The sequence below is a fragment of the Triticum aestivum genome, chromosome 7A (assembly GCF_018294505.1).
Source record: "Triticum aestivum cultivar Chinese Spring chromosome 7A, IWGSC CS RefSeq v2.1, whole genome shotgun sequence".
Taxonomy (NCBI): Eukaryota; Viridiplantae; Streptophyta; class Magnoliopsida; order Poales; family Poaceae; genus Triticum; species Triticum aestivum.
The window spans coordinates 300,977,023-300,997,531 of record NC_057812.1 but is presented as its reverse complement, the minus strand read 5'-3'; the positions used below and the strand labels follow the sequence as shown (position 1 = coordinate 300,997,531).

General features: G+C 50.5%; 2 protein-coding genes and 1 long non-coding RNA gene across 5 annotated transcripts; all 3 read left to right on the top strand.

Annotated features, from left to right (window-relative positions):
* The first annotated feature begins 927 nt into the window (after positions 1–927).
* Positions 928–4,325, top strand: LOC123154959 (uncharacterized). The gene is made up of 3 exons (XR_006477138.1): positions 928–1,703; positions 1,796–1,883; positions 1,985–4,325. It is a non-coding gene; the product is annotated as an uncharacterized lncRNA (long non-coding RNA).
* A 357-nt stretch (positions 4,326–4,682) lies between these two features.
* On the top strand, positions 4,683–7,331 carry LOC123153190 (vesicle-associated membrane protein 727). Of its 3 annotated transcripts, XM_044572426.1 has the most exons (7): positions 4,742–4,939; positions 5,037–5,064; positions 5,152–5,398; positions 5,510–5,711; positions 5,806–5,926; positions 6,751–6,813; positions 6,914–7,331. In XM_044572426.1, the coding sequence occupies exons 3-7, from the start codon at positions 5,200–5,202 to the stop codon at positions 7,055–7,057; spliced, it is 729 nt and encodes a 242-aa protein (XP_044428361.1). In that variant the 5' UTR covers positions 4,742–4,939; positions 5,037–5,064; positions 5,152–5,199; the 3' UTR covers positions 7,058–7,331. The 3 variants fall into 3 exon arrangements, with proteins under 3 accessions (XP_044428362.1, XP_044428361.1, XP_044428360.1); XM_044572427.1 differs by lacking the exon at positions 5,037–5,064 and having other exon boundaries at positions 4,683–4,939; XM_044572425.1 differs by having other exon boundaries at positions 4,822–5,064.
* Positions 7,332–9,418: 2,087 nt separating this feature from the next.
* LOC123153307 (uncharacterized) lies at positions 9,419–18,820 on the top strand. Its single transcript, XM_044572493.1, has 2 exons — positions 9,419–9,619; positions 18,315–18,820. Exons 1-2 carry the CDS (start codon positions 9,478–9,480, stop codon positions 18,818–18,820), a joined length of 648 nt encoding a protein of 215 aa, XP_044428428.1. The 5' UTR covers positions 9,419–9,477.
* The last annotated feature ends 1,689 nt before the right edge of the window (positions 18,821–20,509 follow it).

Here is a 20,509-nt window from a genome sequence, read left to right as displayed (position 1 = left end):
CTGGATCCCTTTGTAAGTTTTGCTGGAACCGGCATTTGTTTTTGCTGGAACCAGAGAGATTTTTTGCTACGACCAGCGGGCAGCGACTCATTTTTTGCTGGATTCAGTGATTTATTTTGCTGGAACAGAAGATTTTTTTTGCTGCTGCTGGCTTTTTTGGAATTTTTGTTGCTGACTTTGTGATTTGTTGAGACATGATAATGCAGGCCGATGACGGCGACGCTGGAGGCGGTGACCATGGGATGTTGCAACCACGGTCATCCCGTGCTGGCACCGGCCATTGGAGAGCTGCAGTCGAAGTTGGGAACCCACCGGCGCTGGTGCTGCAATCTTGCGGCCGAAGATGGTGAGTGCTGGGAACAGGCGCGCGCGGCGGCACGAGCGCCGGCGAAGTCGAGTGGCGTGGGTGGCCGGAATACATGGGATGCAGAGGAGGAGTCCAGCTAGTCGGCGAGACAGATCCAGCGTGTTTGACTTTTATTCAGGGCGTTTAGCGATTCATCTGAACGGTTTAAATGCGCTGTATCCTACGGTCGCGGGGCGACCGGCCCAAATTTGGGCCGGCGCACCGGCGCCTATAAGTGCCCAATAATAAAACATGGATTGACTCCGTGGGTTCACCGTCATCTTCCTTTTTTGTACCTTCGTAGTTGGTAAAAATAAAAAAAAAACGTGTTTATCCCCTCGATCTTGGTTTCTGTTCGGTCTTGGTTTCTGTTTCAAGTACGTGCAAAGGAATCGAAAAACCAAAAAAACGTTTCACGAACTAGGAAAAAAACATCTTCAAATAACAGTTTTTGGAAACTGGCACCTCCATTGGAAACAAAAAGAGACACAACAGGTGTGATAATAAGGGACTCCAGATCAAAATCTCAATCAGATCGGATGTCTTGCGTTTCCATATATATACGAGACCAACAGGAGGATTCCTGACCAACAGTTTGCACGTACGTGTTCAAAGTGGCTTTGATGGACCCTGCAATGTTGGCTGGGCCAAGCATGAAGTCGCGGCAATCAGCCTATGGCCTGACAAACCACGCTGCCCGCCTCGCCGCCGAAAACCCTCGCACTAATCGCCAATCAGCGAATCGAGTTCACGGTGAATCTGAAGGAGAGGGAGGACGAGGGGCACTGGATGATCAAGCTCGCTCTTCATGCAACTGCCTAACGAGCGAATAGGACGAGCGAGGCGCCGGTGTCGACGATGGATGCCCTCGAGGCCTCGACAAAAATCGCTGGAATCCGCTGTCTCCGTGTTGGGAGAACGACACTGAGGTGGTTCTGGGAGGCGTGCGTGGTGGCGTCAAGGCCATCGTCTTCCTGCTCTTTGTCAGGCGACACATAGCCTGTCGGCCTACTTCTCTTAACGGCTGTATCGGCCACATCGCCGATAGGTCGATCTGTCTACGTCGAGTCTGAGCATCAAAGCAGAGCAAGAGAGGAGCCCCGCGACACTCATGCTTCCACCATCGGCCGTGGTTCCAGAACCAACACTAGCCTCTGGCCAAGTGACCCGGCCTGCCCATCATGTCGATTGCCAAATCTCCCTCACGAACAAAAAGAAGGCGGCGATGGCTGCTAAAATTTTGGATCGGACACGGCTCCTGAAGAATAGAACGGCGCATCGAGATCTGCAGGGAGGGCCATGCTGCCTCGCGTGAAAGTGAAAGCCCAACCTAAACCGTCCTGGCGGACATGACAAGGTAAAAACACTGATGAAGAGATTTAATTTTGTTTGGTGTGTTCGTTGCATGATAGACGTCTGTTCTTTCCTCTTGTGCCTTGATCATTCAAGTTGGATGGCACGAGATTGACTCCCATAGGTTGGTAGTCAATGGTGCGTACCAAAGTGCTACCAATCTGCCCCAAGTTGTTGCATCAAGGTGGGATGATCACCCTGTTTAGTGCTCCTGCTCACTTCACAATGTTTTGTCGTGAAAGCTCAGTCCTAGAAAATTAAATCTTTTTATGTACATTCCTTCAGGCGGTGGATGGGGCACACACCTCCTTGGACCAATACTTCCCCAGGTGATCCCGTGCGACGAGCACGTCTATACCCTACAAGCGGCTACTGCCGCACCCTCTCCGGTGGAGGCGGCAAAGTCGTGGGCGTGTTCTGTAGCTTAGGGCCGCACCATGGGCAACCCGATCGTCGCTCTCACGGCCACCGCCGCAGACTTTGTGGTAGGCCTGCTTATCCTCGCCAAGCATTGTAGGTCGAGATGACACACATAATGGTATGCATAATTCAACAAGTTTGCTGAAACATGTACCACTTTCTTCATTAAAAAAAATAGATGTCCTAAATAAGCTCTAATATGTCACCATGATTGTTCTTATTGTTAAAGAACGGGGAAAAGTTCTTTCAAATAATTTACTTATTTTTAGATTTTTCTCCTCATGCATTTTTACTAGCTAGCTGGTGATGTTGAGTGATCCTTTTCCATATGAATGTGCATAGTATGTAATTTTTTTCAGAAATATTCTTCTGAGGGATTTTATTGTGTCACGGGTAAATACGATCTCAGGTTCCCATGTACTGCCAAAGTATCATTCACAAGAATTTATTATATTGTTATCAGCTATGATTTATGCTATTTTTTAACATTTCGCTAAATGTAAGACTATATCATTATTTGTTGGTTAAAATTTTATATTATATATTTGCATATGTGTACCGTTATTTAGTTAACATGATATGTACAGGAGAATTAGGTGGGACTACATTATTAATAATCATTATAGGTCTTAGCTCGATTTAAAGGTTGTAATTTTGTTACTCTGAGGCAAATGCACATGCCTTTTTGCTCACTGGAAGAGCAGGAAAAGGTGAAACTTGAGACGGATCTGACACATGCGTTGATTCATATTTTACCAATGGTGCTTAGTGTTTCTCTTGTCGAGTACAAGGAGAGAGCTTCAAATGTTAATTCATCACTGTTTTGTAAATATTATTTGCAAAGCTACATTTTCTAAGGTGTAGCAACGCATGGTTGGAACCTTCCATGTTGTCGAGTTTTCAAAATCACAATGGCAATGGTTTCAATAAAAATGAGTTGAACTTCCAATGTGTTTGATTTGCCAAAGGCCAACAAATGCTACCAATCTAGCGCCACTTCAATAAGAAACGCTAAAGTTTGTATGTCTGGTAAGCACTATTTTAAATTTTTTTTCCTGGTAAGCACTTTTTTGTGGTTGATTTAAGGGTCCAAAAATCAGAATTATGTAAGAATCATGAAATTTCTGTTGTTGGGGATCAATTTCCTATGAATGAGTTATTGGTCTGCCATTTTAGTGTATGAATATGACTAGGATAGCGATATTTTGTCAACTCCATTATTTATAGCCATTTAATGTGTTTTGTGTAATAATATATTAGTTGCAAGCATGTGTGATGTGAAGCAGGCATGATGGGACATGTGCAGAGCGACCGAAAGTATGAGGCATGGTGTATGAAATATGTGCGGAGAGGGACCCACGGATGGCGGCCATCATCTCCCGCACAAGAGATTAGTTTAAACATCCCCTTTCCCTGGCAGGGTTAAACGACAAATATGTCGTGAGGCGGTCAAGCTCATCCCCTTGGCATTGATAATGTCTAGACGTGATGTGACTAGATGGATAACTCAGCCATGATCGGGGAAGGCCAGAAGGAGGATAGGCGGTGACACGTGTAGGGACGGTTTGTTTAAATAGAGGTCATGGAATGAGAGCGGGGGATGTGTCCTAGAGTCATGCCTATTATACTAGGGCCTACACAATAATGTCAAGCGCTCGCCACGGCAGGACGTCGGGCCGAGCAGCAGCGGGCTCTCGCAGGGCGCGGCCACCATCGGGATCGCATCAGGCTCAGAGAAGTCGGCAGGGTGGAGGACGTATCCGTGGAGCTGCAGGACGCGGCGTCATCCGTGGCGGAAGGGCAGAAGGAGGCGCGCGCGAGCGTGGGAGGGCGTGGGTAGCCCCTGCGCACCATGGACGGGGCCGGCCCGCTGGACGAGCGGGGCAGCGGCGGCAGCAGGGGAGACGGAGGCCCGCGGGTATGCGTGCCGGCAACGGCTGCAGCATGGGGTGTCGCTGGCGGTAGAACGCCACAGGCGTGGGGGGCAATTGGGTAAGGAGTGCCGGCAGGGTAGGCGGGGGCGGCGCGCTGCGGCGGGGCTGGGGCCGGCGCCTCGCGACAGAGGGTGGCGGCGCGCTGGAGGTGGAGATGCGATTGGGAGTTTTATTTTTCTATCGCTCGTGGCTATTCGCGTTGACTTGATCGGACTGCGAGTTTATTCCTATAAACTTTAAGGGCTTTTCTGGAAAAATACTAATGATGGACGATCAGAAACAATAACCGCTTTATTATTAATTAAGAAGAAAAGAGGAAAGATATATATATATATATATATATATATATATATATATATATATATGTAGGGAGAGATTAGAATTAGGAAAAGATTATTACTATGTAATCCGTTCGATAATGTAAGAATCCTTTTGGTATGTGATGAACTCGTCTTCGTTTGTGATGATCTCAAACAGATTCTTGTGTGATTTTTTTTTGAATTATGCAGTACCGTTGAAGAAGTTTCAACCGAACAAATTCTTTTTGCTTCTGTTCCGGCTGAAGAGGTTCCAATCCGTAAAATCAATTTAGCACGTACAGCAAACTAAATTTAAGGTTTTGAATTTTAGTGGATGTGCAAGAGATGCTCTATGTCACCCTGCCACAACCTTGTCGTTGCCGTCCTTTTCAAAAAAAAAAAAGAAACGTGTCGTTGCCCTTGTCTCCACGGGAAGGGCAAACAAGTAACTTAACTCTCAACTAAGGCAACGCAACAAGACGGAATAGACCCGCAACCGCTGCGCCCTCTTCCGGTCGATTCACGTTCACTGCGAGGGGGAGGAGGAGGAGGACGGCCAACCCCTGCGCTAGACGAGCCTCTACAAGGTACTCCCCTACCCCGCCTCGAAGCTCCCTGTCCGCCTTCACTTCGAGTTTGATCCTCCACCCCGAGATCTGATCCGATTCATAAATCCTGTGTTAGTATTCCCCATCAATCTGGGTCAATCGAGGTTAGTTTCTGGGTGCCACGCGGTACCAAATTATACGATTCCTGTTTCGTGCCAATCTTTGTGCTGATTAGTGCTGTTGGGAATTAGGGCTTCTGCGGTGGCTAATTTCGGGAGGTAGAAGAGGGAGGAGGAGCCATGAACGGTGGTAGCAAGCAAACGCTGATATACAGCTTCGTGGCCAAGGGCTCCGTGGTGCTGGCCGAGCACACGGCCTTCTCCGGCAACTTCAGCACCATCGCCGTGCAGTGCCTCCAGAAGCTGCCCTCCAACAGCACCAGGTCCACCTACTCCTGCGATGGCCACACCTTCAACTTCCTCGTTGACCGTGGTTTTGGTATGCTCACGAATCCCTCTTTTGTTCACTGCATCTGCAAGCCTGCTTGTGAAAAGCATGTGCGGTGTCAGTGTCGCTCGAACCTGTTGAGTTGACTTCGGATGTGTGTAGTGTTTCTTGTGGTGGCCGAAGAGGCGTTGGGAAGGAGCGTGCCGTTTGTGTTCCTAGAGAGGGTTAGGGAAGACTTCATGCAGAGGTATGGGTCCAGTATCGATGAGGAGGGACAACACCCGCTTGCTGATGATGCGGATGAGGACGATTTCCTGTTTGAGGACCGGTTTAGCATCGCCTACAATCTTGACCGGGAATTCGGGTATGGAATTGTTTGCTTGTTGGGTTATATATACTTTGGTGTTCTCATTACCATGGAAGTGCTTCTTATTATTTTCTCTCTGTCCTGAGTTCAGGCCAAGGTTGAAGGATCACATGCAGTATTGTATTAATCATCCAGAGGAAATTAGCAAGCTCTCTAAGGTGAAATCACATCTTTCAGAGGTTAAAGGGATCATGATGGACAACATCGAGAAGGTATGCATTTAAACCAACATGTTCTATCCGGAGCGATGGTCTGTTGCACACACTTCCCTGTTGGGAAATTTAGTCTCAGTTATCTCAAATTTCTAAATCTATTACACTGTACACTGGAATTTTAATCTGTACTGTTTAAGTGGAATATAAAGCTAACTAGGGACTATCACATGTTCTTTTATGTACAGTTTGCTGTACAAGGGTGTGATATAAACGTGCTGTTTTTATATTTTAGCATTTTTAAGTACATGGGTCTCATAAAAGTAACATGCGCTTTTGTGCAGAAACTATGTCTTACAGTAATACTTCATTAATATTACTGTGAGCTGGAGTTGATGCACTTTCAAATGAAAATAAGTACTCTTAAAATAGGCAGTGATAGGTGGTGATGAGATTTAGTACAATATGAACAGTAATTATTGGATCTTGTCCTCTATTTTATTTGAAGATATACCGTTTCCTGGCAAGGGATTATATACAATCGATGTTCCTCTGACAAAGTTACGCTGTGTTCTTTAATCTATCCATTGATTTTATGCCTTTCTTTGAGGTTTCTTAATATTTATTTCATATATATCTTCACTCTGCCCGTAAGGCAAGCAAACTGCAATGTCCTGGGGCATATATTATTATGGGTGGATGTGCAAAGATCCAAGTCTAGTGCCCTGTTCAGTTACCGTTTTGCAAGAGATCAAGCAATGCAAAGCGGAAAATAGCCACAACTTCATATCATCTAACTGAAATCATCAATTCAACAGTTCTTTTTCATGCTTCATATATTTCATGTCATTGACTTTACTTTGACTGTGCTGGACATTCCTTAGATATTAGATCGTGGCGAGAAGATTGAACTTTTGGTGGGCAAGACCGAAACCTTACAGTCGCAGGTATGGATATAACAAGCCTTGTGTACATGTATCCTCTTGTTTAAAATCCTATATGTGTAAGCAACTTTGACTGAGGATTGCATTGTTAAATTTACTTCAGGCCGACAGCTTCCATAGGCATGGCAGAGAGCTCAGGCGCAAGATGTGGCTTCAGAACCTGAGGTTTAAGCTGATGGTCTGTGGTGGCATCGCATTTTTGATCCTCATCCTCTGGCTAATGGTTTGCAGGGGCTTCAAGTGCTAGAGAGTTCAGAGTCTTCATTTGCCCTTTTTTCCTTGTCATTTGATGTTCTGTTTACCGTGTCATGTGCATATAATGACCACCAAATTATGCTTTCGCTATGTTCCGAACACAGTTATGTGGTGTGAGACCCTTAATTCCTCATAGACCATCCTTATGTTCCATAAGACCATAGGGATCTGGAGTACTTGTGTAAGCTTTATGAGAGAGGGGGACGTCACTCGATTATATGTACATTCTGAAATACAAGCTTATTGCCTGGACCTTGCTTTGCTCAGATCCTCTTGACGACGATCCATGTTGCACCTAGCGCCAAAGATATATCACGGTGGTGTATTTGGGATTTCTTATTTATATTATGAGTATAACTTGGAGAAGTCGAGCGCCTATCAGCAATTTTCTGCAGGATACCTCCGGTCATATGCATGCTGTCTACCTACCATATCTCTAGGAATACTAATGGCATTGCCCATAGTTGTGCTCATCAGGTTCTCAATTCAAGAACAGAACCTGTTTTCTACTGTACTTATTATACTCATGGCAACAGTTCTTGCCCCTTTCTGCAATCTCCTCGCCTTTCAGCTGCAGGATTTTGTAATTCATGCTGTATTCTGCTTATGAGTTGAATGAAACTTTGGCGCTTGATGGCACCTTCCTTGTGTTCATTTTTTTAATGAGTATATGCATCGCGGTATCGAGGGAGCTGACCCTTACTCCCAAAAAGAAAGTGAAAGTGAACAGAGGGGGGACTCCACCGTGTCTTATATAGGGGATGAGAGACTCGAACCCTCGCTGGTGACATCAACCTTTGTGAAGAACACCAGTCCAGGACTTGAGTGCTGGTGGGCAGTGAGTGCACCCGCGTTGCTAGCCACCGCGTTGCTAGCCACCCGAGCGACGGTCAGTTCTCATGAGACATCCAATTGGTCATAGGATGGTTGTACGATCTAGTTCACGCGTCTAAGCTTTGTCCGTCGTGTGATCACATGAACATTTTATCTTTCTTCCCTTATTCCAAAATGTTATTGAAGATAAAAAGTGCCCACTACAGCGGAGTTCCACATGTGCCCACCCACGCTTTCCCCTCGCGCGCCCGCGCCGGCGGCGACGGCCGGGTCGCGCTGCGGTAGCTTCAACGCCTCCTGGTTCATGCCCCTGCCGCCGCCGCCCATCGGAGCCCCGGCTGGTGCTCCGGCCCGGCCCGCGCCGCCGCGGGCTCTGCCGGCTCCCCCGACCTCGGCGCTTTCAGATCTCGATCCGCCGCCCGCGGTCATGGCCTCATCAGTGGTTCTACCCAAGTGGAGCTCGTCCCCGACTCGCAGCCTGCTGTGGTGCCTCCGGGCCGCACCCTGGCTGGGTCCGTGCGCGCCGCTTCTGCCGCGGGCACCTCGCATTTTCAAATCGAGCCTCACCTTAACCGCGGGGTATACCTGGCCAAACCTCGGGCCGGGCCGGGCTTTGGGCCGGGCCTAGCCAAGCCCGAGCCCGGCCCAGCAGGGCCATCGGGCCTAGTTTTTGGGCCCAAGCCCGGCCCGAACATGCAAAAGCCCGCCGGGTCTCGGGCCTCGGGCCGGGCCCCTTCAAAAAACTGCAAAAATGACGGGCCCGGGCCCGGCCCGGCCAGGCCACCGGGCTCAAAATCTAGGCCCGAGCCCGGCCCGGGAGCAGCGTCGGGCCGGGCCGGGCTGCCCATGGCCAGGTCTACCGCGGGGAGACGGGGTAGCTGGCCTGCCTCCTCCCGTCCTGCTGTGGCCGCGCCTTCAATGCCGGCAGCTAGGACGTGCGCGGGGCGCGAGGTCGAGGCGACTGGCGAGGAGACCGGCGGCTGGCAGCTCGTCGTGTCACGTAATGGTCCGCGCCGCCCGGCTTTCGCCGCTCCGGCATTCAAGCCGCCTCCCATCCCCCGTTGGCTCTTGGGCAGATGTTGTCGGTGCATCGCCCGCGGACACAGAGCTTCGACTTGCCGCGAGCCCATCCGCTGCTCTCGCTGCCTTCTTAATGGGCACATGTCGCGTGGTTGCAAGAACCAGTGGAAGTCGCTCAGCTTCATTGACGACCCAGTAGTACCACCACCACCTTTGCCTCGCCCTACCGCTGCTTCAGGTCTGGCAGTGCCGCGTCCTGGTCGTGGCTGGGAGGTTCCTCGTCCGCTTCCGCAGGCTGCTGCTCCTCGGACAGCCATGCCACGCCTCGGAGACGCCTCTGTCAGGCCGGAGGTGGACTACGTCGTCGTCCCCGCAACTCCCGACATGCAGGCGGAGTCTGCCTTGCTCTCCGCCAATGCCACTGTGGCATGGCTGGAGGGCGCGCGACAGGACGTCCCGTGCAGGCAGGTCGCCACGGAGCTGGCCTTGGCTCTCGGCGCGCGCCCGGCCGACGTCGAGGTGGTCAAGCACTATCCGGAGCAGTTCTTCATCCGGTTCATGCACCAACACCATTGCGCCGACGCTGTGTCCCGCGGCAACCTCCCCAGCGCCGGCTACCGCATCTACGTGCACGAGTGGAGGCTTGAGGCGCACGCCGAAAATGAAGACATGCTCCACCACGTCCGCCTGTGCATGGAGGGTGAGGGAGTCCTAGATTAAGGGGTGTCCGGATAGCCGGACTATAACCTTTGGCCGGACTCTTGGACTATGAAGATACAAGATTGAAGACTTCATCCCGTGTTCGGATGGGACTTTCCTTGGCGTGGAAGGCAAGCTTGGCAATACGGATATGTAGATCTCCTCCCATTGTAACCGACTCTGTGTAACCCTAACCCTCTCCGGTGTCTATATAAACCGGAGGGTTTTAATCCATAGGACGAACGACAATCATACCATAGGCTAGCTTCTAGGGTTTAGCCTCTTTGATCTCGTGGTAGATCTACTCTTGTACTACCCATATCATCAATATTAATCAAGCAGGAGTAGGGTTTTACCTCCATCGAGAGGGCCCGAACCTGGGTAAAAACATTGTGTCCCTTGTCTCCTGTTACCATCTGCCTAGACGCACAGTTTGGGACCCCTACCCGAGATCCGCTGGTTTTGACACCGACATTGGTGCTTTCATTGAGAGTTCCTCTGTGTCGTCACCTTTAGGCCCGATGGCTCCTCCGATCATCAACAACGATGCGGTCCAGGGTGAGACCTTTCTCCCCGGACAGATCTTCGTGTTCGGCAGCTTTGCACTGCGGGCTAATTTGCTTGGCCATCTGGAGCAGATTGAAAGCTACGCCCCTGACTGTCAGGTCAGATTAGGAAGTTTGAACTACACGACTGACATCCGCGGAGACTTGATCCTCGATGGATCCGAGCCACAACCAAGCGCGCCGCACTGTCACGATGGGCATGACTTAGCTCTACCGCCGAACAGTGCCCTGGAGGCCGCGCCCGCAACAGCTCCGACCCTTAGCTCGGAGCCAACTGCGCCGATCGAGGGCGGGTGGCTAGACACCGCCTCGGGGGTTGCAGTCTCAACGGCGATCGAGCCAAACACCAGCTTTATCCTCTGTGAAGCCCGTGACTCCAAGGTGCCGGACCCTGCTTCGGACTCTGAACCCTCCACGCCCTTGCCAATCGAATCCGATTGGGCGCCGGAATTCACCGCCGCAGATATCTTTCAGCACTCGCCCTTCGGCGACATTCTGAATTCACTAAGGTCTCTCTCTTTGTCAGGAGAGCCCTGGCCAGATTATGGCCAACATGATTGGGATGCGGACAACAAAGAAATTCGACGCCCACCCACCACCCACTTCGTAGCCACTGTCGAGGATTTAACCGACATGCTTGACTTCGACTCCGAAGACATCGACGGCATGGACGACGATGTAGGAGGCAAACAGGAACCAACGCCCCCAGGGCACTGGACAACCACCCCATCCTACGATGTATACATGGTGGACACACCCAAAGGAAACGACGAGGACGAACGGGAGGACGCAACGAAGGGTCGTTCCTCCAAAAAGCAGTCAAAGCGACGGCGTAAGCGCCGCTCCAAGCCCCGCCTCGACAGAGACATCGGTCATACAGACCCAGCCACAGAGCAGGGTGAGCCGGCGAACTATGAACATGGCATCGAGCAACCGTCCGAACAAGGCAACTTGGATAAACAAACCGCACAACCCGTCCCCGGCGAAGATAACAGTCCGGACGACCTCACGCCGGACAAGTTCCTGGAGCAGAAGAACCTCCACAAAAGGCTCGTCGCCACTACGCGTAGCCTGAAAAAGCAGAAGCGGAAGCTCAAAACTGCGGAAGATGCACTCAGAATCAGGTGGAGCAAATTACTCAACACCGCAGACAAATACGGCGACAGTCGCCACACAAAAAGCTACCCGAAGCGAAAGCTCCTGCCTGAATTTGATGAGGAGGCCTTAGAACCTCCGCAATCAACAAATAAGGAAGCCACCCGGTCGGATAAACGACCCCATGGCCAATATAGAGCGGCAAGAGGCGCCGCACACAAGCCAGCACGCGACCCACTCAAGGATTCGCATCAAAAAGATGGCCCAGCCAGATCTATCTACGGGCCAAGAAAGCAAGCTTTAGTAAGCAATGCAACACAACAAACATCCGAACACTACGGCACACCCAAATACAGGGGTGCCGCACACCCCCTATGTTTCACCGATGAGGTGCTGGACCATGAATTTCCAGCGGGATTCAAGCCCGTAAACATAGAGGCGTACGACGGAACGACAGACCCTGGAGTCTGGATTGAGGACTATATCCTCCATATCCATATGGCCAGAGGAGACGACCTCCACGCCATAAAATACTTACCCCTCAAGCTCAAAGGGCCAGCCCGGCATTGGCTTAAAGGCCTTCCCGAAAACACCATTGGAAGTTGGGAAGAGCTCGAGGATGCTTTTCGGGCAAATTTTCAAGGGACCTATGTCCGGCCTCCGGATGCAGACGATTTAAGTCATATAACTCAACAGCCCGGAGAGTCAGCCCGGAAACTCTGGGACATATTTCTTACTAAAAAGAACCAGATAGTCGACTGTCCGGACGCCGAAGCCTTAGCAGCTTTGAAACACAGCGTTCGAGACGAATGGCTCGCCAGACACCTCGGCCAAGAAAAGCCAAGAACAATGGCCGCATTAACAAGCCTCATGACCCGCTTTTGCGCGGGAGAGGACAGCTGGTTGGCAAGATGCAGCACCAGCGACCCAAGTACATCCGAAGTCAGGGACGGTAACGGGAAACCGCGTCGCAGCAAGGACCAGCGCCGGAATAAGGGAAACAACCCAAAGAGCACGGCAGTTAACACCGGATTCAAAAGCTCTCGGTAGGGTCAGAAAAAGCTGCCCCTCAAGGATAACAGGGGCGAGCTATCTAGCCTAAACAAAATCTTGGACAAAATATGTCAAATCCACAGCACTCCCGGGAAGCCTGCAAACCATACCCACAGAGAATGTTGGGTCTTCAAGCAATCCGGCAAACTCAACACCGAACACAAGGGGATCAATACACCAAGTGATGACGATGACGAACCCCACAAGCAGAGCACCGGGAAACAAAATAATTTCCCACAAGAAGTCGAAACAGTAAACTTACTTCACGTGACAAAAGGGAAAAACAAAGTGGCGCCTATAGAGATATGCGCCATGCGGCCTATCACAAAGGAGTCTCGCCACTGGTTGTTAAAACCGATCACCTTCGACCATCAGGATTACTCCGGAAGTATCCGGAACGCAGGTTGGACCGCCTTGGTATTAGATCCGATAATCGACGGATTCCACTTTACACAAGTCCTGATGGACGGCGGCAGTGGTCTAAACCTGCTATATCAGGACACAGTCCGCAAAATGGGGATGGACCCAACAAAAATTCGCCATAGCAACACTTCCTTTAAAGGAGTAACGCCAGGCCCGGATGCCCATTGCACGGGTTCTCTCCTGCTAGAAGTAATGTTCGGTTCCCCCGATAACTTCCACCGCGAAAAGCTAACCTTCCACATCGCCCCATTTTCAAGTGGCTATCAAGCACTACTGGGACGCGAAGCTTTTGCCCGCTTTAACGCAATACCGCATTTTGCATCTCTCACGCTTAAGATGCCCGACCCACGAGGCATCATCTCACTAAAGGGAAACATTGAATGTTCCTCGCGCGCAGAAGACTATACGACTTCCTTGACAGCCACACATTAAAACAGCTTCACCAACAAAAGCATCTAACAGGTCATTAAGACCACGGACACGGCTAGGCGAGTCCGGAGCAAACTTATAATTGATAAAGGTTTTTGTAGCCGTACACCCCTATACAAGGGGCTCCGCATATGTAAAATAAGCGACAATAAGGCTCAATTTTCCCCATCTTGAATTATACTTTGTTTACTTAGTACAACATATATTTCGCACAGCTATTCTTCTTTCAACTAAGTTCCTCTCTTTTACAGATGAACACTGTGCTACACCCGTCCAGGACACGGCGCAACGGAGACACAGGCGCAGACGTGCAGCAAGGACCCGTCCCAAGGATTCTCTTTAGATTAAGACCCTGCGTAAACCTTTTTCACTGTCTCTTGTTGATGCACATCCCCCGGATTCACAATATAACCGAGGAGGAGGCTGGCGTCTTGGCATGTGGCCACGTCACAATTTCGCACGTACCTGGACACCAGGGGCTTATTATCATGGGCACTGCTCAACCCGTTTTTATAAAGACCGAATACCTTAGGGAGTGTTCGGCGTCGCGAGTTTGGCCTTATATGCATCAGCTCCGAATCATGTCTTTGGTCAAATGTTGGGTTTTCCCGGCTCCTGTGTTTTGCTGCCTTACGTTCCGCTCTATCGGCTAAGGCGGCACCAGGAGAACTACTGCGATTGTGCCCCGGTTCAGCCAGGCGAGCACCTCAGTAGAGAAAGCCGAAAACTGACCGTCATGATATAGCGTGAGACTGGTCAACCACTTGATGACCTATCGGAGTCTTCGGGATTCCTCCACATTAACGAAGGGCCGTTTCCCGGCCATGCACACACGTGCCCCAAGTTCGGGCGAGTGCGGCGCCACCAGGGGCTATACAGTAGCCCCCCTGTCAAACTCCTATGGCTAAGTGAAAGTGATAAAGCATTATAGTACGATTTCCTAGTTTGCTGCGCTATCACCTCCTTCATGGACCAAGACGTTGGATCAAGTGTGAGAATGCGCCTTCTGCGAACACCCCTGTATTATATGCATGGGGGCTGAAGCCGACGACTGCCATCTTTCAGATTATATACACATATACCTCAACGGCCGCACATGAGGCATTATAATACTTGCAGGCACAAGTATAAAAAGCTTCTACAATTCATCAAAATATTGTTTTACAAGAATACACGTTATTCGAACATAATATCCTTCGAGCACTGCGTCTCTATTAAACGAGCGCCTTGCAGAACTTCCTGAAAATAGTGCTCAGCAGGTATTCGGCCTCCGTCCGAATCTTGGGATGCAACAGTAGCGGCCTCCATCTTCGCCCAGTATGTCTTGACACGGGCAAAGGCCATCCGCGCACCCTCTATGCATGCTGACCTCTTCATCGCATTGATATGCGGCACGGCACCAAGGGACTGCTACACCAAGCTAAAATAACTGTTCGGCTTTGGCCTTTCCAGCCACAGATGATTAACGACATCCTTCATGGCGAGTCCGGACAACCTATTCAGTTCGGCCCATTCGGCCAAACAATCGGTCAACGGAAGCAGACGCCCCGGATTGTTGAATTGTGACCAGAAGAGCTTCTCCACTTCGCTATCTTTCTGATCTTGGAAATGTTCGGCCGCATCAGCGGCACTCACAGCTAAATCCAGATATGTGTCCGCCGAACTCCACATCCGGTCCAACGGAGCGTATTTAGGATCTCCGAACTTCATCCACAGCATAAAGGGCTTTCCAGCCGCGATATCTCCGGCCTAACGCAGCTCCTCCATCGCTCTCATCGCAGAACGAGCATCCTTGGCCGCTGTAGTTGCCTTCTCCAGGTCTGTTCGCTCCGCCTGATCTTCTTTTTCAAGAAGCTTGCAGCGTTTAGCATCGTTCTTTAACTTCACAGCCATTTCGGACATTTCCTTCTTGCTTCGGTAGTGAGCAGCCTGTTTGGCTTTCAGCTCTTCAATTGCCTTTACGGCAGCCGCATCACTTCTCCTGGCTTGCTCCTTGGCTCGGGCAAGTTCCGCCCGAAGGTTCTCCATGGCAGCGGCCCCATCTGCATCAAGCGCACACGCTGTAAGATACTGGCATCAAGCTCCTCTTACTAGGTGTCTCCGAAGAAATTACATACCTTCTGCCTCGTCAAGCCGCTTGTTGACAGGCGCGATGTCAACATCTGCCACGTCAAGTTGCCGCGTTAGCTCGGCAAATTCATCAGTCCGGCTGGCCACCGGACACTTCGCACCTACATAGGAAGGCGGCAAAATTACACTTGGGACTATGATCCTCTGCGTGCTGTCGTCTTCGACAACTCACAGAGTCTCAGGGGCTACTATCTACACAGGGCGCATCTTATATGCGGAACTATCAAAAGGTACATCACCTCGCATACCTCAAAACATGTAAGTAAACTCTTGACGGCCTCGTGCAACCCGCTTTCAGTGGACGAAATCCTTTCAATTACCGTACCCATCAACGTACGGTGTTCCTCTGAGATAGACGCTCGCCCTAACAGATCCTTCAGTTCATCCGACCGAGCACCAGGCGGTGCCGGACTCGTTCGATGGCCTTTTTCAAAGACCGGACACGGATGGCCTTGGGGGGCCATATGACTGCCTTCCGGCCCTGCCGGATTCGGAGAAACCCTCCGCGACGATACCTCAGGATCGCCCGCCTCGTAAGGCGGTACGGCAGGGGAGGCGTTCCGCTCTCCATCATCTCCGGAAGAAGATCCCCCGAAGATGAGCTCTGCTGAGAAGCGCTGAGATCCGAACTACAAGGTAAAATTTCGGTTATTTTCCTCAGAAATAAAACAAGGATTTCTCTCATTTTAAACCTCCCCTCTCTACTTACGGCTCGGTGGAGGGCTGATCCCCTTGAGGGCATAGTACGGCCGAGGCATCCCCCGACACAGGACCCTCTGGCGAAGATTTCTTCCCCCGCTTTGAGACCATGGACTCCGGGTCTTCAGAGGCAGTCTTCTTCCTCCCCTGAGTAGAGGAATTTTTGATTCCTCCTTTCCAAACAGCCTCCTTCGGGGATGCAGCAGCTTCTTTGCCCCCCCTTCGCTTCCTTCCGAAGGCACGATCTCCAGCATCCTGGTTAACACAGGATCCGGCGAGGTCTTGGGAAGGGGGGCCGGACACCTGATTAACTTCGCCTTCGCTACCCACTCCTGTTTCAAAGACACCTCTTTTAAGGGTGATGTTGTGATAAATGAACGGATGGTGTGTCCGGGAACATGGCTACTTACTTGAGTATTCGGACGATTGCAACTCAGACCCGCGTCCTGCGTAGAATCCGGACACACTACTTGTAGTCCGAAGAACAATTTGTACATCTCCACAGGCGTCATGCCAAGAAAATGTTGGAGAACTCGTGGTCCCTCCGGGTTGAACTCCCACAGGCGGAGGGGGCGACGTTTGCAGGGCAGAACTCGGCGAATTAACATAACCTGTGTCACCACGACCAGACTGATGTCTCTTTCTAGGAGATCTCGGATGCGGCCCTGCAATAGGGGCACGTCCTTTGCCGACCCCCAGTCTAGCCCCTTATTGACCCATGACGCCAGTCGTGGCGGGGGACCCGAGCGGAAAGCAGGCAGCGCCACCCACTTGGTGCTCCTGGGAGCTGTGATATAAAACCACTCTTGTTGCCATAAGCTGAACTCCTCTTGAAAAGAGCCCTCGGGCCATGGAGCGTCAGCATTCTTGCTTATAACAGCGCCTCCGCACTCCGTGTGCTGTCCCTCAATCATCTTCGGCTCTACTTTAAAGGTCTTAAGCCACAGTCCGAAGTGAGGAGTAATACGGAGGAAGGCTTCGCACACGACAATGAATGATGAGATGTGAAGGATGGACTCCGGGGCTAAGTCGTGAAATTCCAGCCCATAATAAAACATGAGCCCCCTCACGAAGGGATCCGTCGCGAAGCCTAGCCCTCGGAGGAAGTGAGACACGAACACCACACTCTCACCAGGCTTGGGAGTAGGAATAACCTGCCCGTGAGCAGACAGCCTATGCAAGATTTCGCCGGTCAAAAACCTGGCCTCTCTCAGCTTTAGCACGTCTTCCTCCGTGACGGAAGAAGGCGTCCATCGGCCTGGAAGGTCGGAGCCGGACATCGTCGAAGGTCCGAAGCGCCTGAAATCTGGGGCCTTGGGTGTTGGAACTCGAGGCGAAGGGCGAATTCGATTGAGATCAAAAGAAAGGAGTAAGGCCTTGGTCTTTTTATAAGAGGTTGAATACCAAGAGCCCTCCCCGTGACCGTTTGGGACTCGCCTTTGATCGAGGAGACACACCAACGGGAACGATTGGGTTACCCACGTCCGTATTGATGAGAATCCCATAAATAAAGGGGACACGATCTCTGCTTCGACAAGACGTGCCAAGGAAACCGCCTCGCAAAACACGCTGAGGTGGGACAGTAAAAACAGTTCAAATAAAGGCTTGGCTGTGGCGTGATGACACGCTATGGAATACATCAGCAGATTAGACTTGTGTAAATATTATTCTCTCTATGGCAGTATGTGGAACTTATTTTGCAGAGTCAGACACTATCCTTGTGTTCAAAATCTTCTATGAAGTATACGGAGGAGGAACCCGCCTTGCAATGCCGAAGACAATCTGCGTGCCGGACTCATCGTCATTGAAGCCTGGTTCAGGGGCTACTGAGGGAGTCCTGGATTAAGGGGTGTCAGGATAGCCGGACTATAACCTTTGGCCGGACTCTTGGACTATGAAGATACAAGATTGAAGACTTCGTCCCGTGTCCGGATGGGACTTTCCTTGGCGTGGAAGGCAAGCTTGGCAATACGGATATGTAGATCTCCTCCCATTGTAACCGACTCTGTGTAACCCTAACCCTCTCCGGTGTCTATATAAACCGGAGGGTTTTAATCCATAGGACGAACGACAATCATACCATAGGCTAGCTTCTAGGGTTTAGCCTCTTTGATCTTGTGGTAGATCTACTCTTGTACTACCCATATCATCAATATTAATCAAGCAGGAGTAGGGTTTTACCTCCATCGAGAGGGCCCGAACCTGGGTAAAAACATTGTGTCCCTTGTCTCCTGTTACCATCTGCCTAGACACACAGTTCGGGACCCCCTACTCGAGATCCGCCGGTTTTGACACCGACAGAGGGTGTTCCTCTGCACGGGTGGAACGAGTACATCGCCACCTTCCTCATCGGTCGCGGCTGCTCACTCGACTACATCGAGCCGCGCTCTCGACGCAAAGAAGACACAAGGGATTTGGCGCTCTGGGCATGGACGGCTGATCCTAGCGCTATCCCGAAGGTGAAGTGGCTCACTCTTCTGGCTCGTGGGCACCGTCGCCGTGGACGGCAAGGGCTTCGTCACCGCGTCCTCATCCATCTTGATCTCCACGAGGACCACTCCAAGGCAGCCGGCGACGACGACAACTCTCCACCCCCAGATGTCCACGAGTTCACCTGGTACCGGCGTGTCATCGACGGCACCATCGCCCCTAGGGACCGGCGTGCTGAGCAGGGGCGAGCCGAACGTTGCCCAGACAGGCGTGACGACGACGAAGGTGACCGAGATGGCCGCCATGGGCGTCCTGGAGACCGCTCGCGCGAGGGATGGGGCGCCATGCTGCGACGCTCTCTCTCCCGCAACACGTGAGAGCACCAGTGGGATGCGCGCACCAGGGACCGTTCTGGTGGGCGGCGGCGCGCTGACAGCCTGCTACCTCTTGAGCACTGCGTTGGTTTTTCCCGAAGAGGAAGGGATGATGCAGCAAAGTAGCGTAAGTATTTCCCTCAGTTTTTGAGAACCAACGTATCAATCCAGTAGGAGGCTACGCGCGAGTCCCTCGTATCTGCACAAAACAAATAAATCCTCGCAACCAACGCGAATAGGGGTTGTCAATCCCTACACGGCCACTTACGAGAGTGAGATCTGATAGATATGATAAGATAATATTTTTGGTATTTTTTGTGATAAAGATGCAAAGTAAAATAAAGGCAAAGTAAAGAGCAAAGGAAATAACTAAGTAGTAGGAGATTAATATGATAAAGATTGACCGGGGGCCATAAGTTTCACTAGTGGCTTCTCTCGAGAGCATAAGTATTCTACGGTGGGTGAACAAATTACTGTTGAGCAATTGGTAGAATTGAGCATAGTTATGAGAATATCTAGGTATGATCATGTATATAGGCATCATGTGCAAGACAAGTAGACCGACTCCTGCCTGCATCTACTACTATTACTCCACTCATCGACCGCTATCCAGCATGCATCTAGAGTATTAAGTTAAAAACAGAGTAACACCTTAAGCAAGATGACATGATGTAGAGGGATAAACTTATGCAATATGATGAAAACCCCATCTTGTTATCCTCGATGGCAACAATACAATACGTGCCTTGCTGCCCCTACCGTCACTGGGAAAGGACACCGCAAGTTTGAACCCAAAGCTAAGCACTTCTCCCATTGCAAGAAAGATCAATCTAGTAGGCCAAACCAAACTGATAATTCAAAGAGACTTGCAAAGATAACCAATCATACATAAAAGAATTCAGAGAAGATTCAAATATTGTTCATAGATAGACTTGATCATAAACCCACAATTCATCGGTCTCAACAAACACATCGAAAAAGAAGATTACATCGAATAGTTCTCCACAAGAGTGGACATCGAATAGTTCTCCACAAGAGTGGGGGAGAACATTGTATTGAGATCCAAAAAGAGAGAAGAATCCATCTAGCTAATAACTATGGACCCGAAGGTCTAAGGTAAACTACTCACACTTCATCGGAGGGGCTATGGTGTTGATCTAGAAGCCCTCCGTGATCAATGCCCCCTCCGGCGAAGCTCCGGAATAGGCCCCAAGATGGGACCTCGTGGATACAAAAAGTTGCGGTGGTGGAATTAGGTTTTTGGCTCCGCATCTGATCGTTTGGGGGTACGTAGGTATATATAGGAGGAAGGAGTACGTCGGTGGAGCAACAGGGGGCCCACGAGGGTGGAGGGCGCGCCTTGGGGGGTAGGCGCGCCCCTACCTTGTGGCCTCCCCTTTTATGTCTTGACGTAGGGTCCAAGTCTCCCGGGTCTTGTTTGTTGAGAAAATCACGTTCCCGGAGGTTTCTTTCCGTTTGGACTTCGTTTGATATTCCTTTTTCTTCGAAACCCTAAAATAGGCAAAAAACAACAATTCTGGGCTGGGCCTCCGGTTAATAGGTTAGTCCTAAAAATAATATAAAAATGGATAATAAAGCCCAATAATGTCCAAAATAGTAGATAATATAGCATGGAGTAATAAAAAATTATAGATATGTTGGAGACGTATCACAACCCTGCAGCGGCCCTCG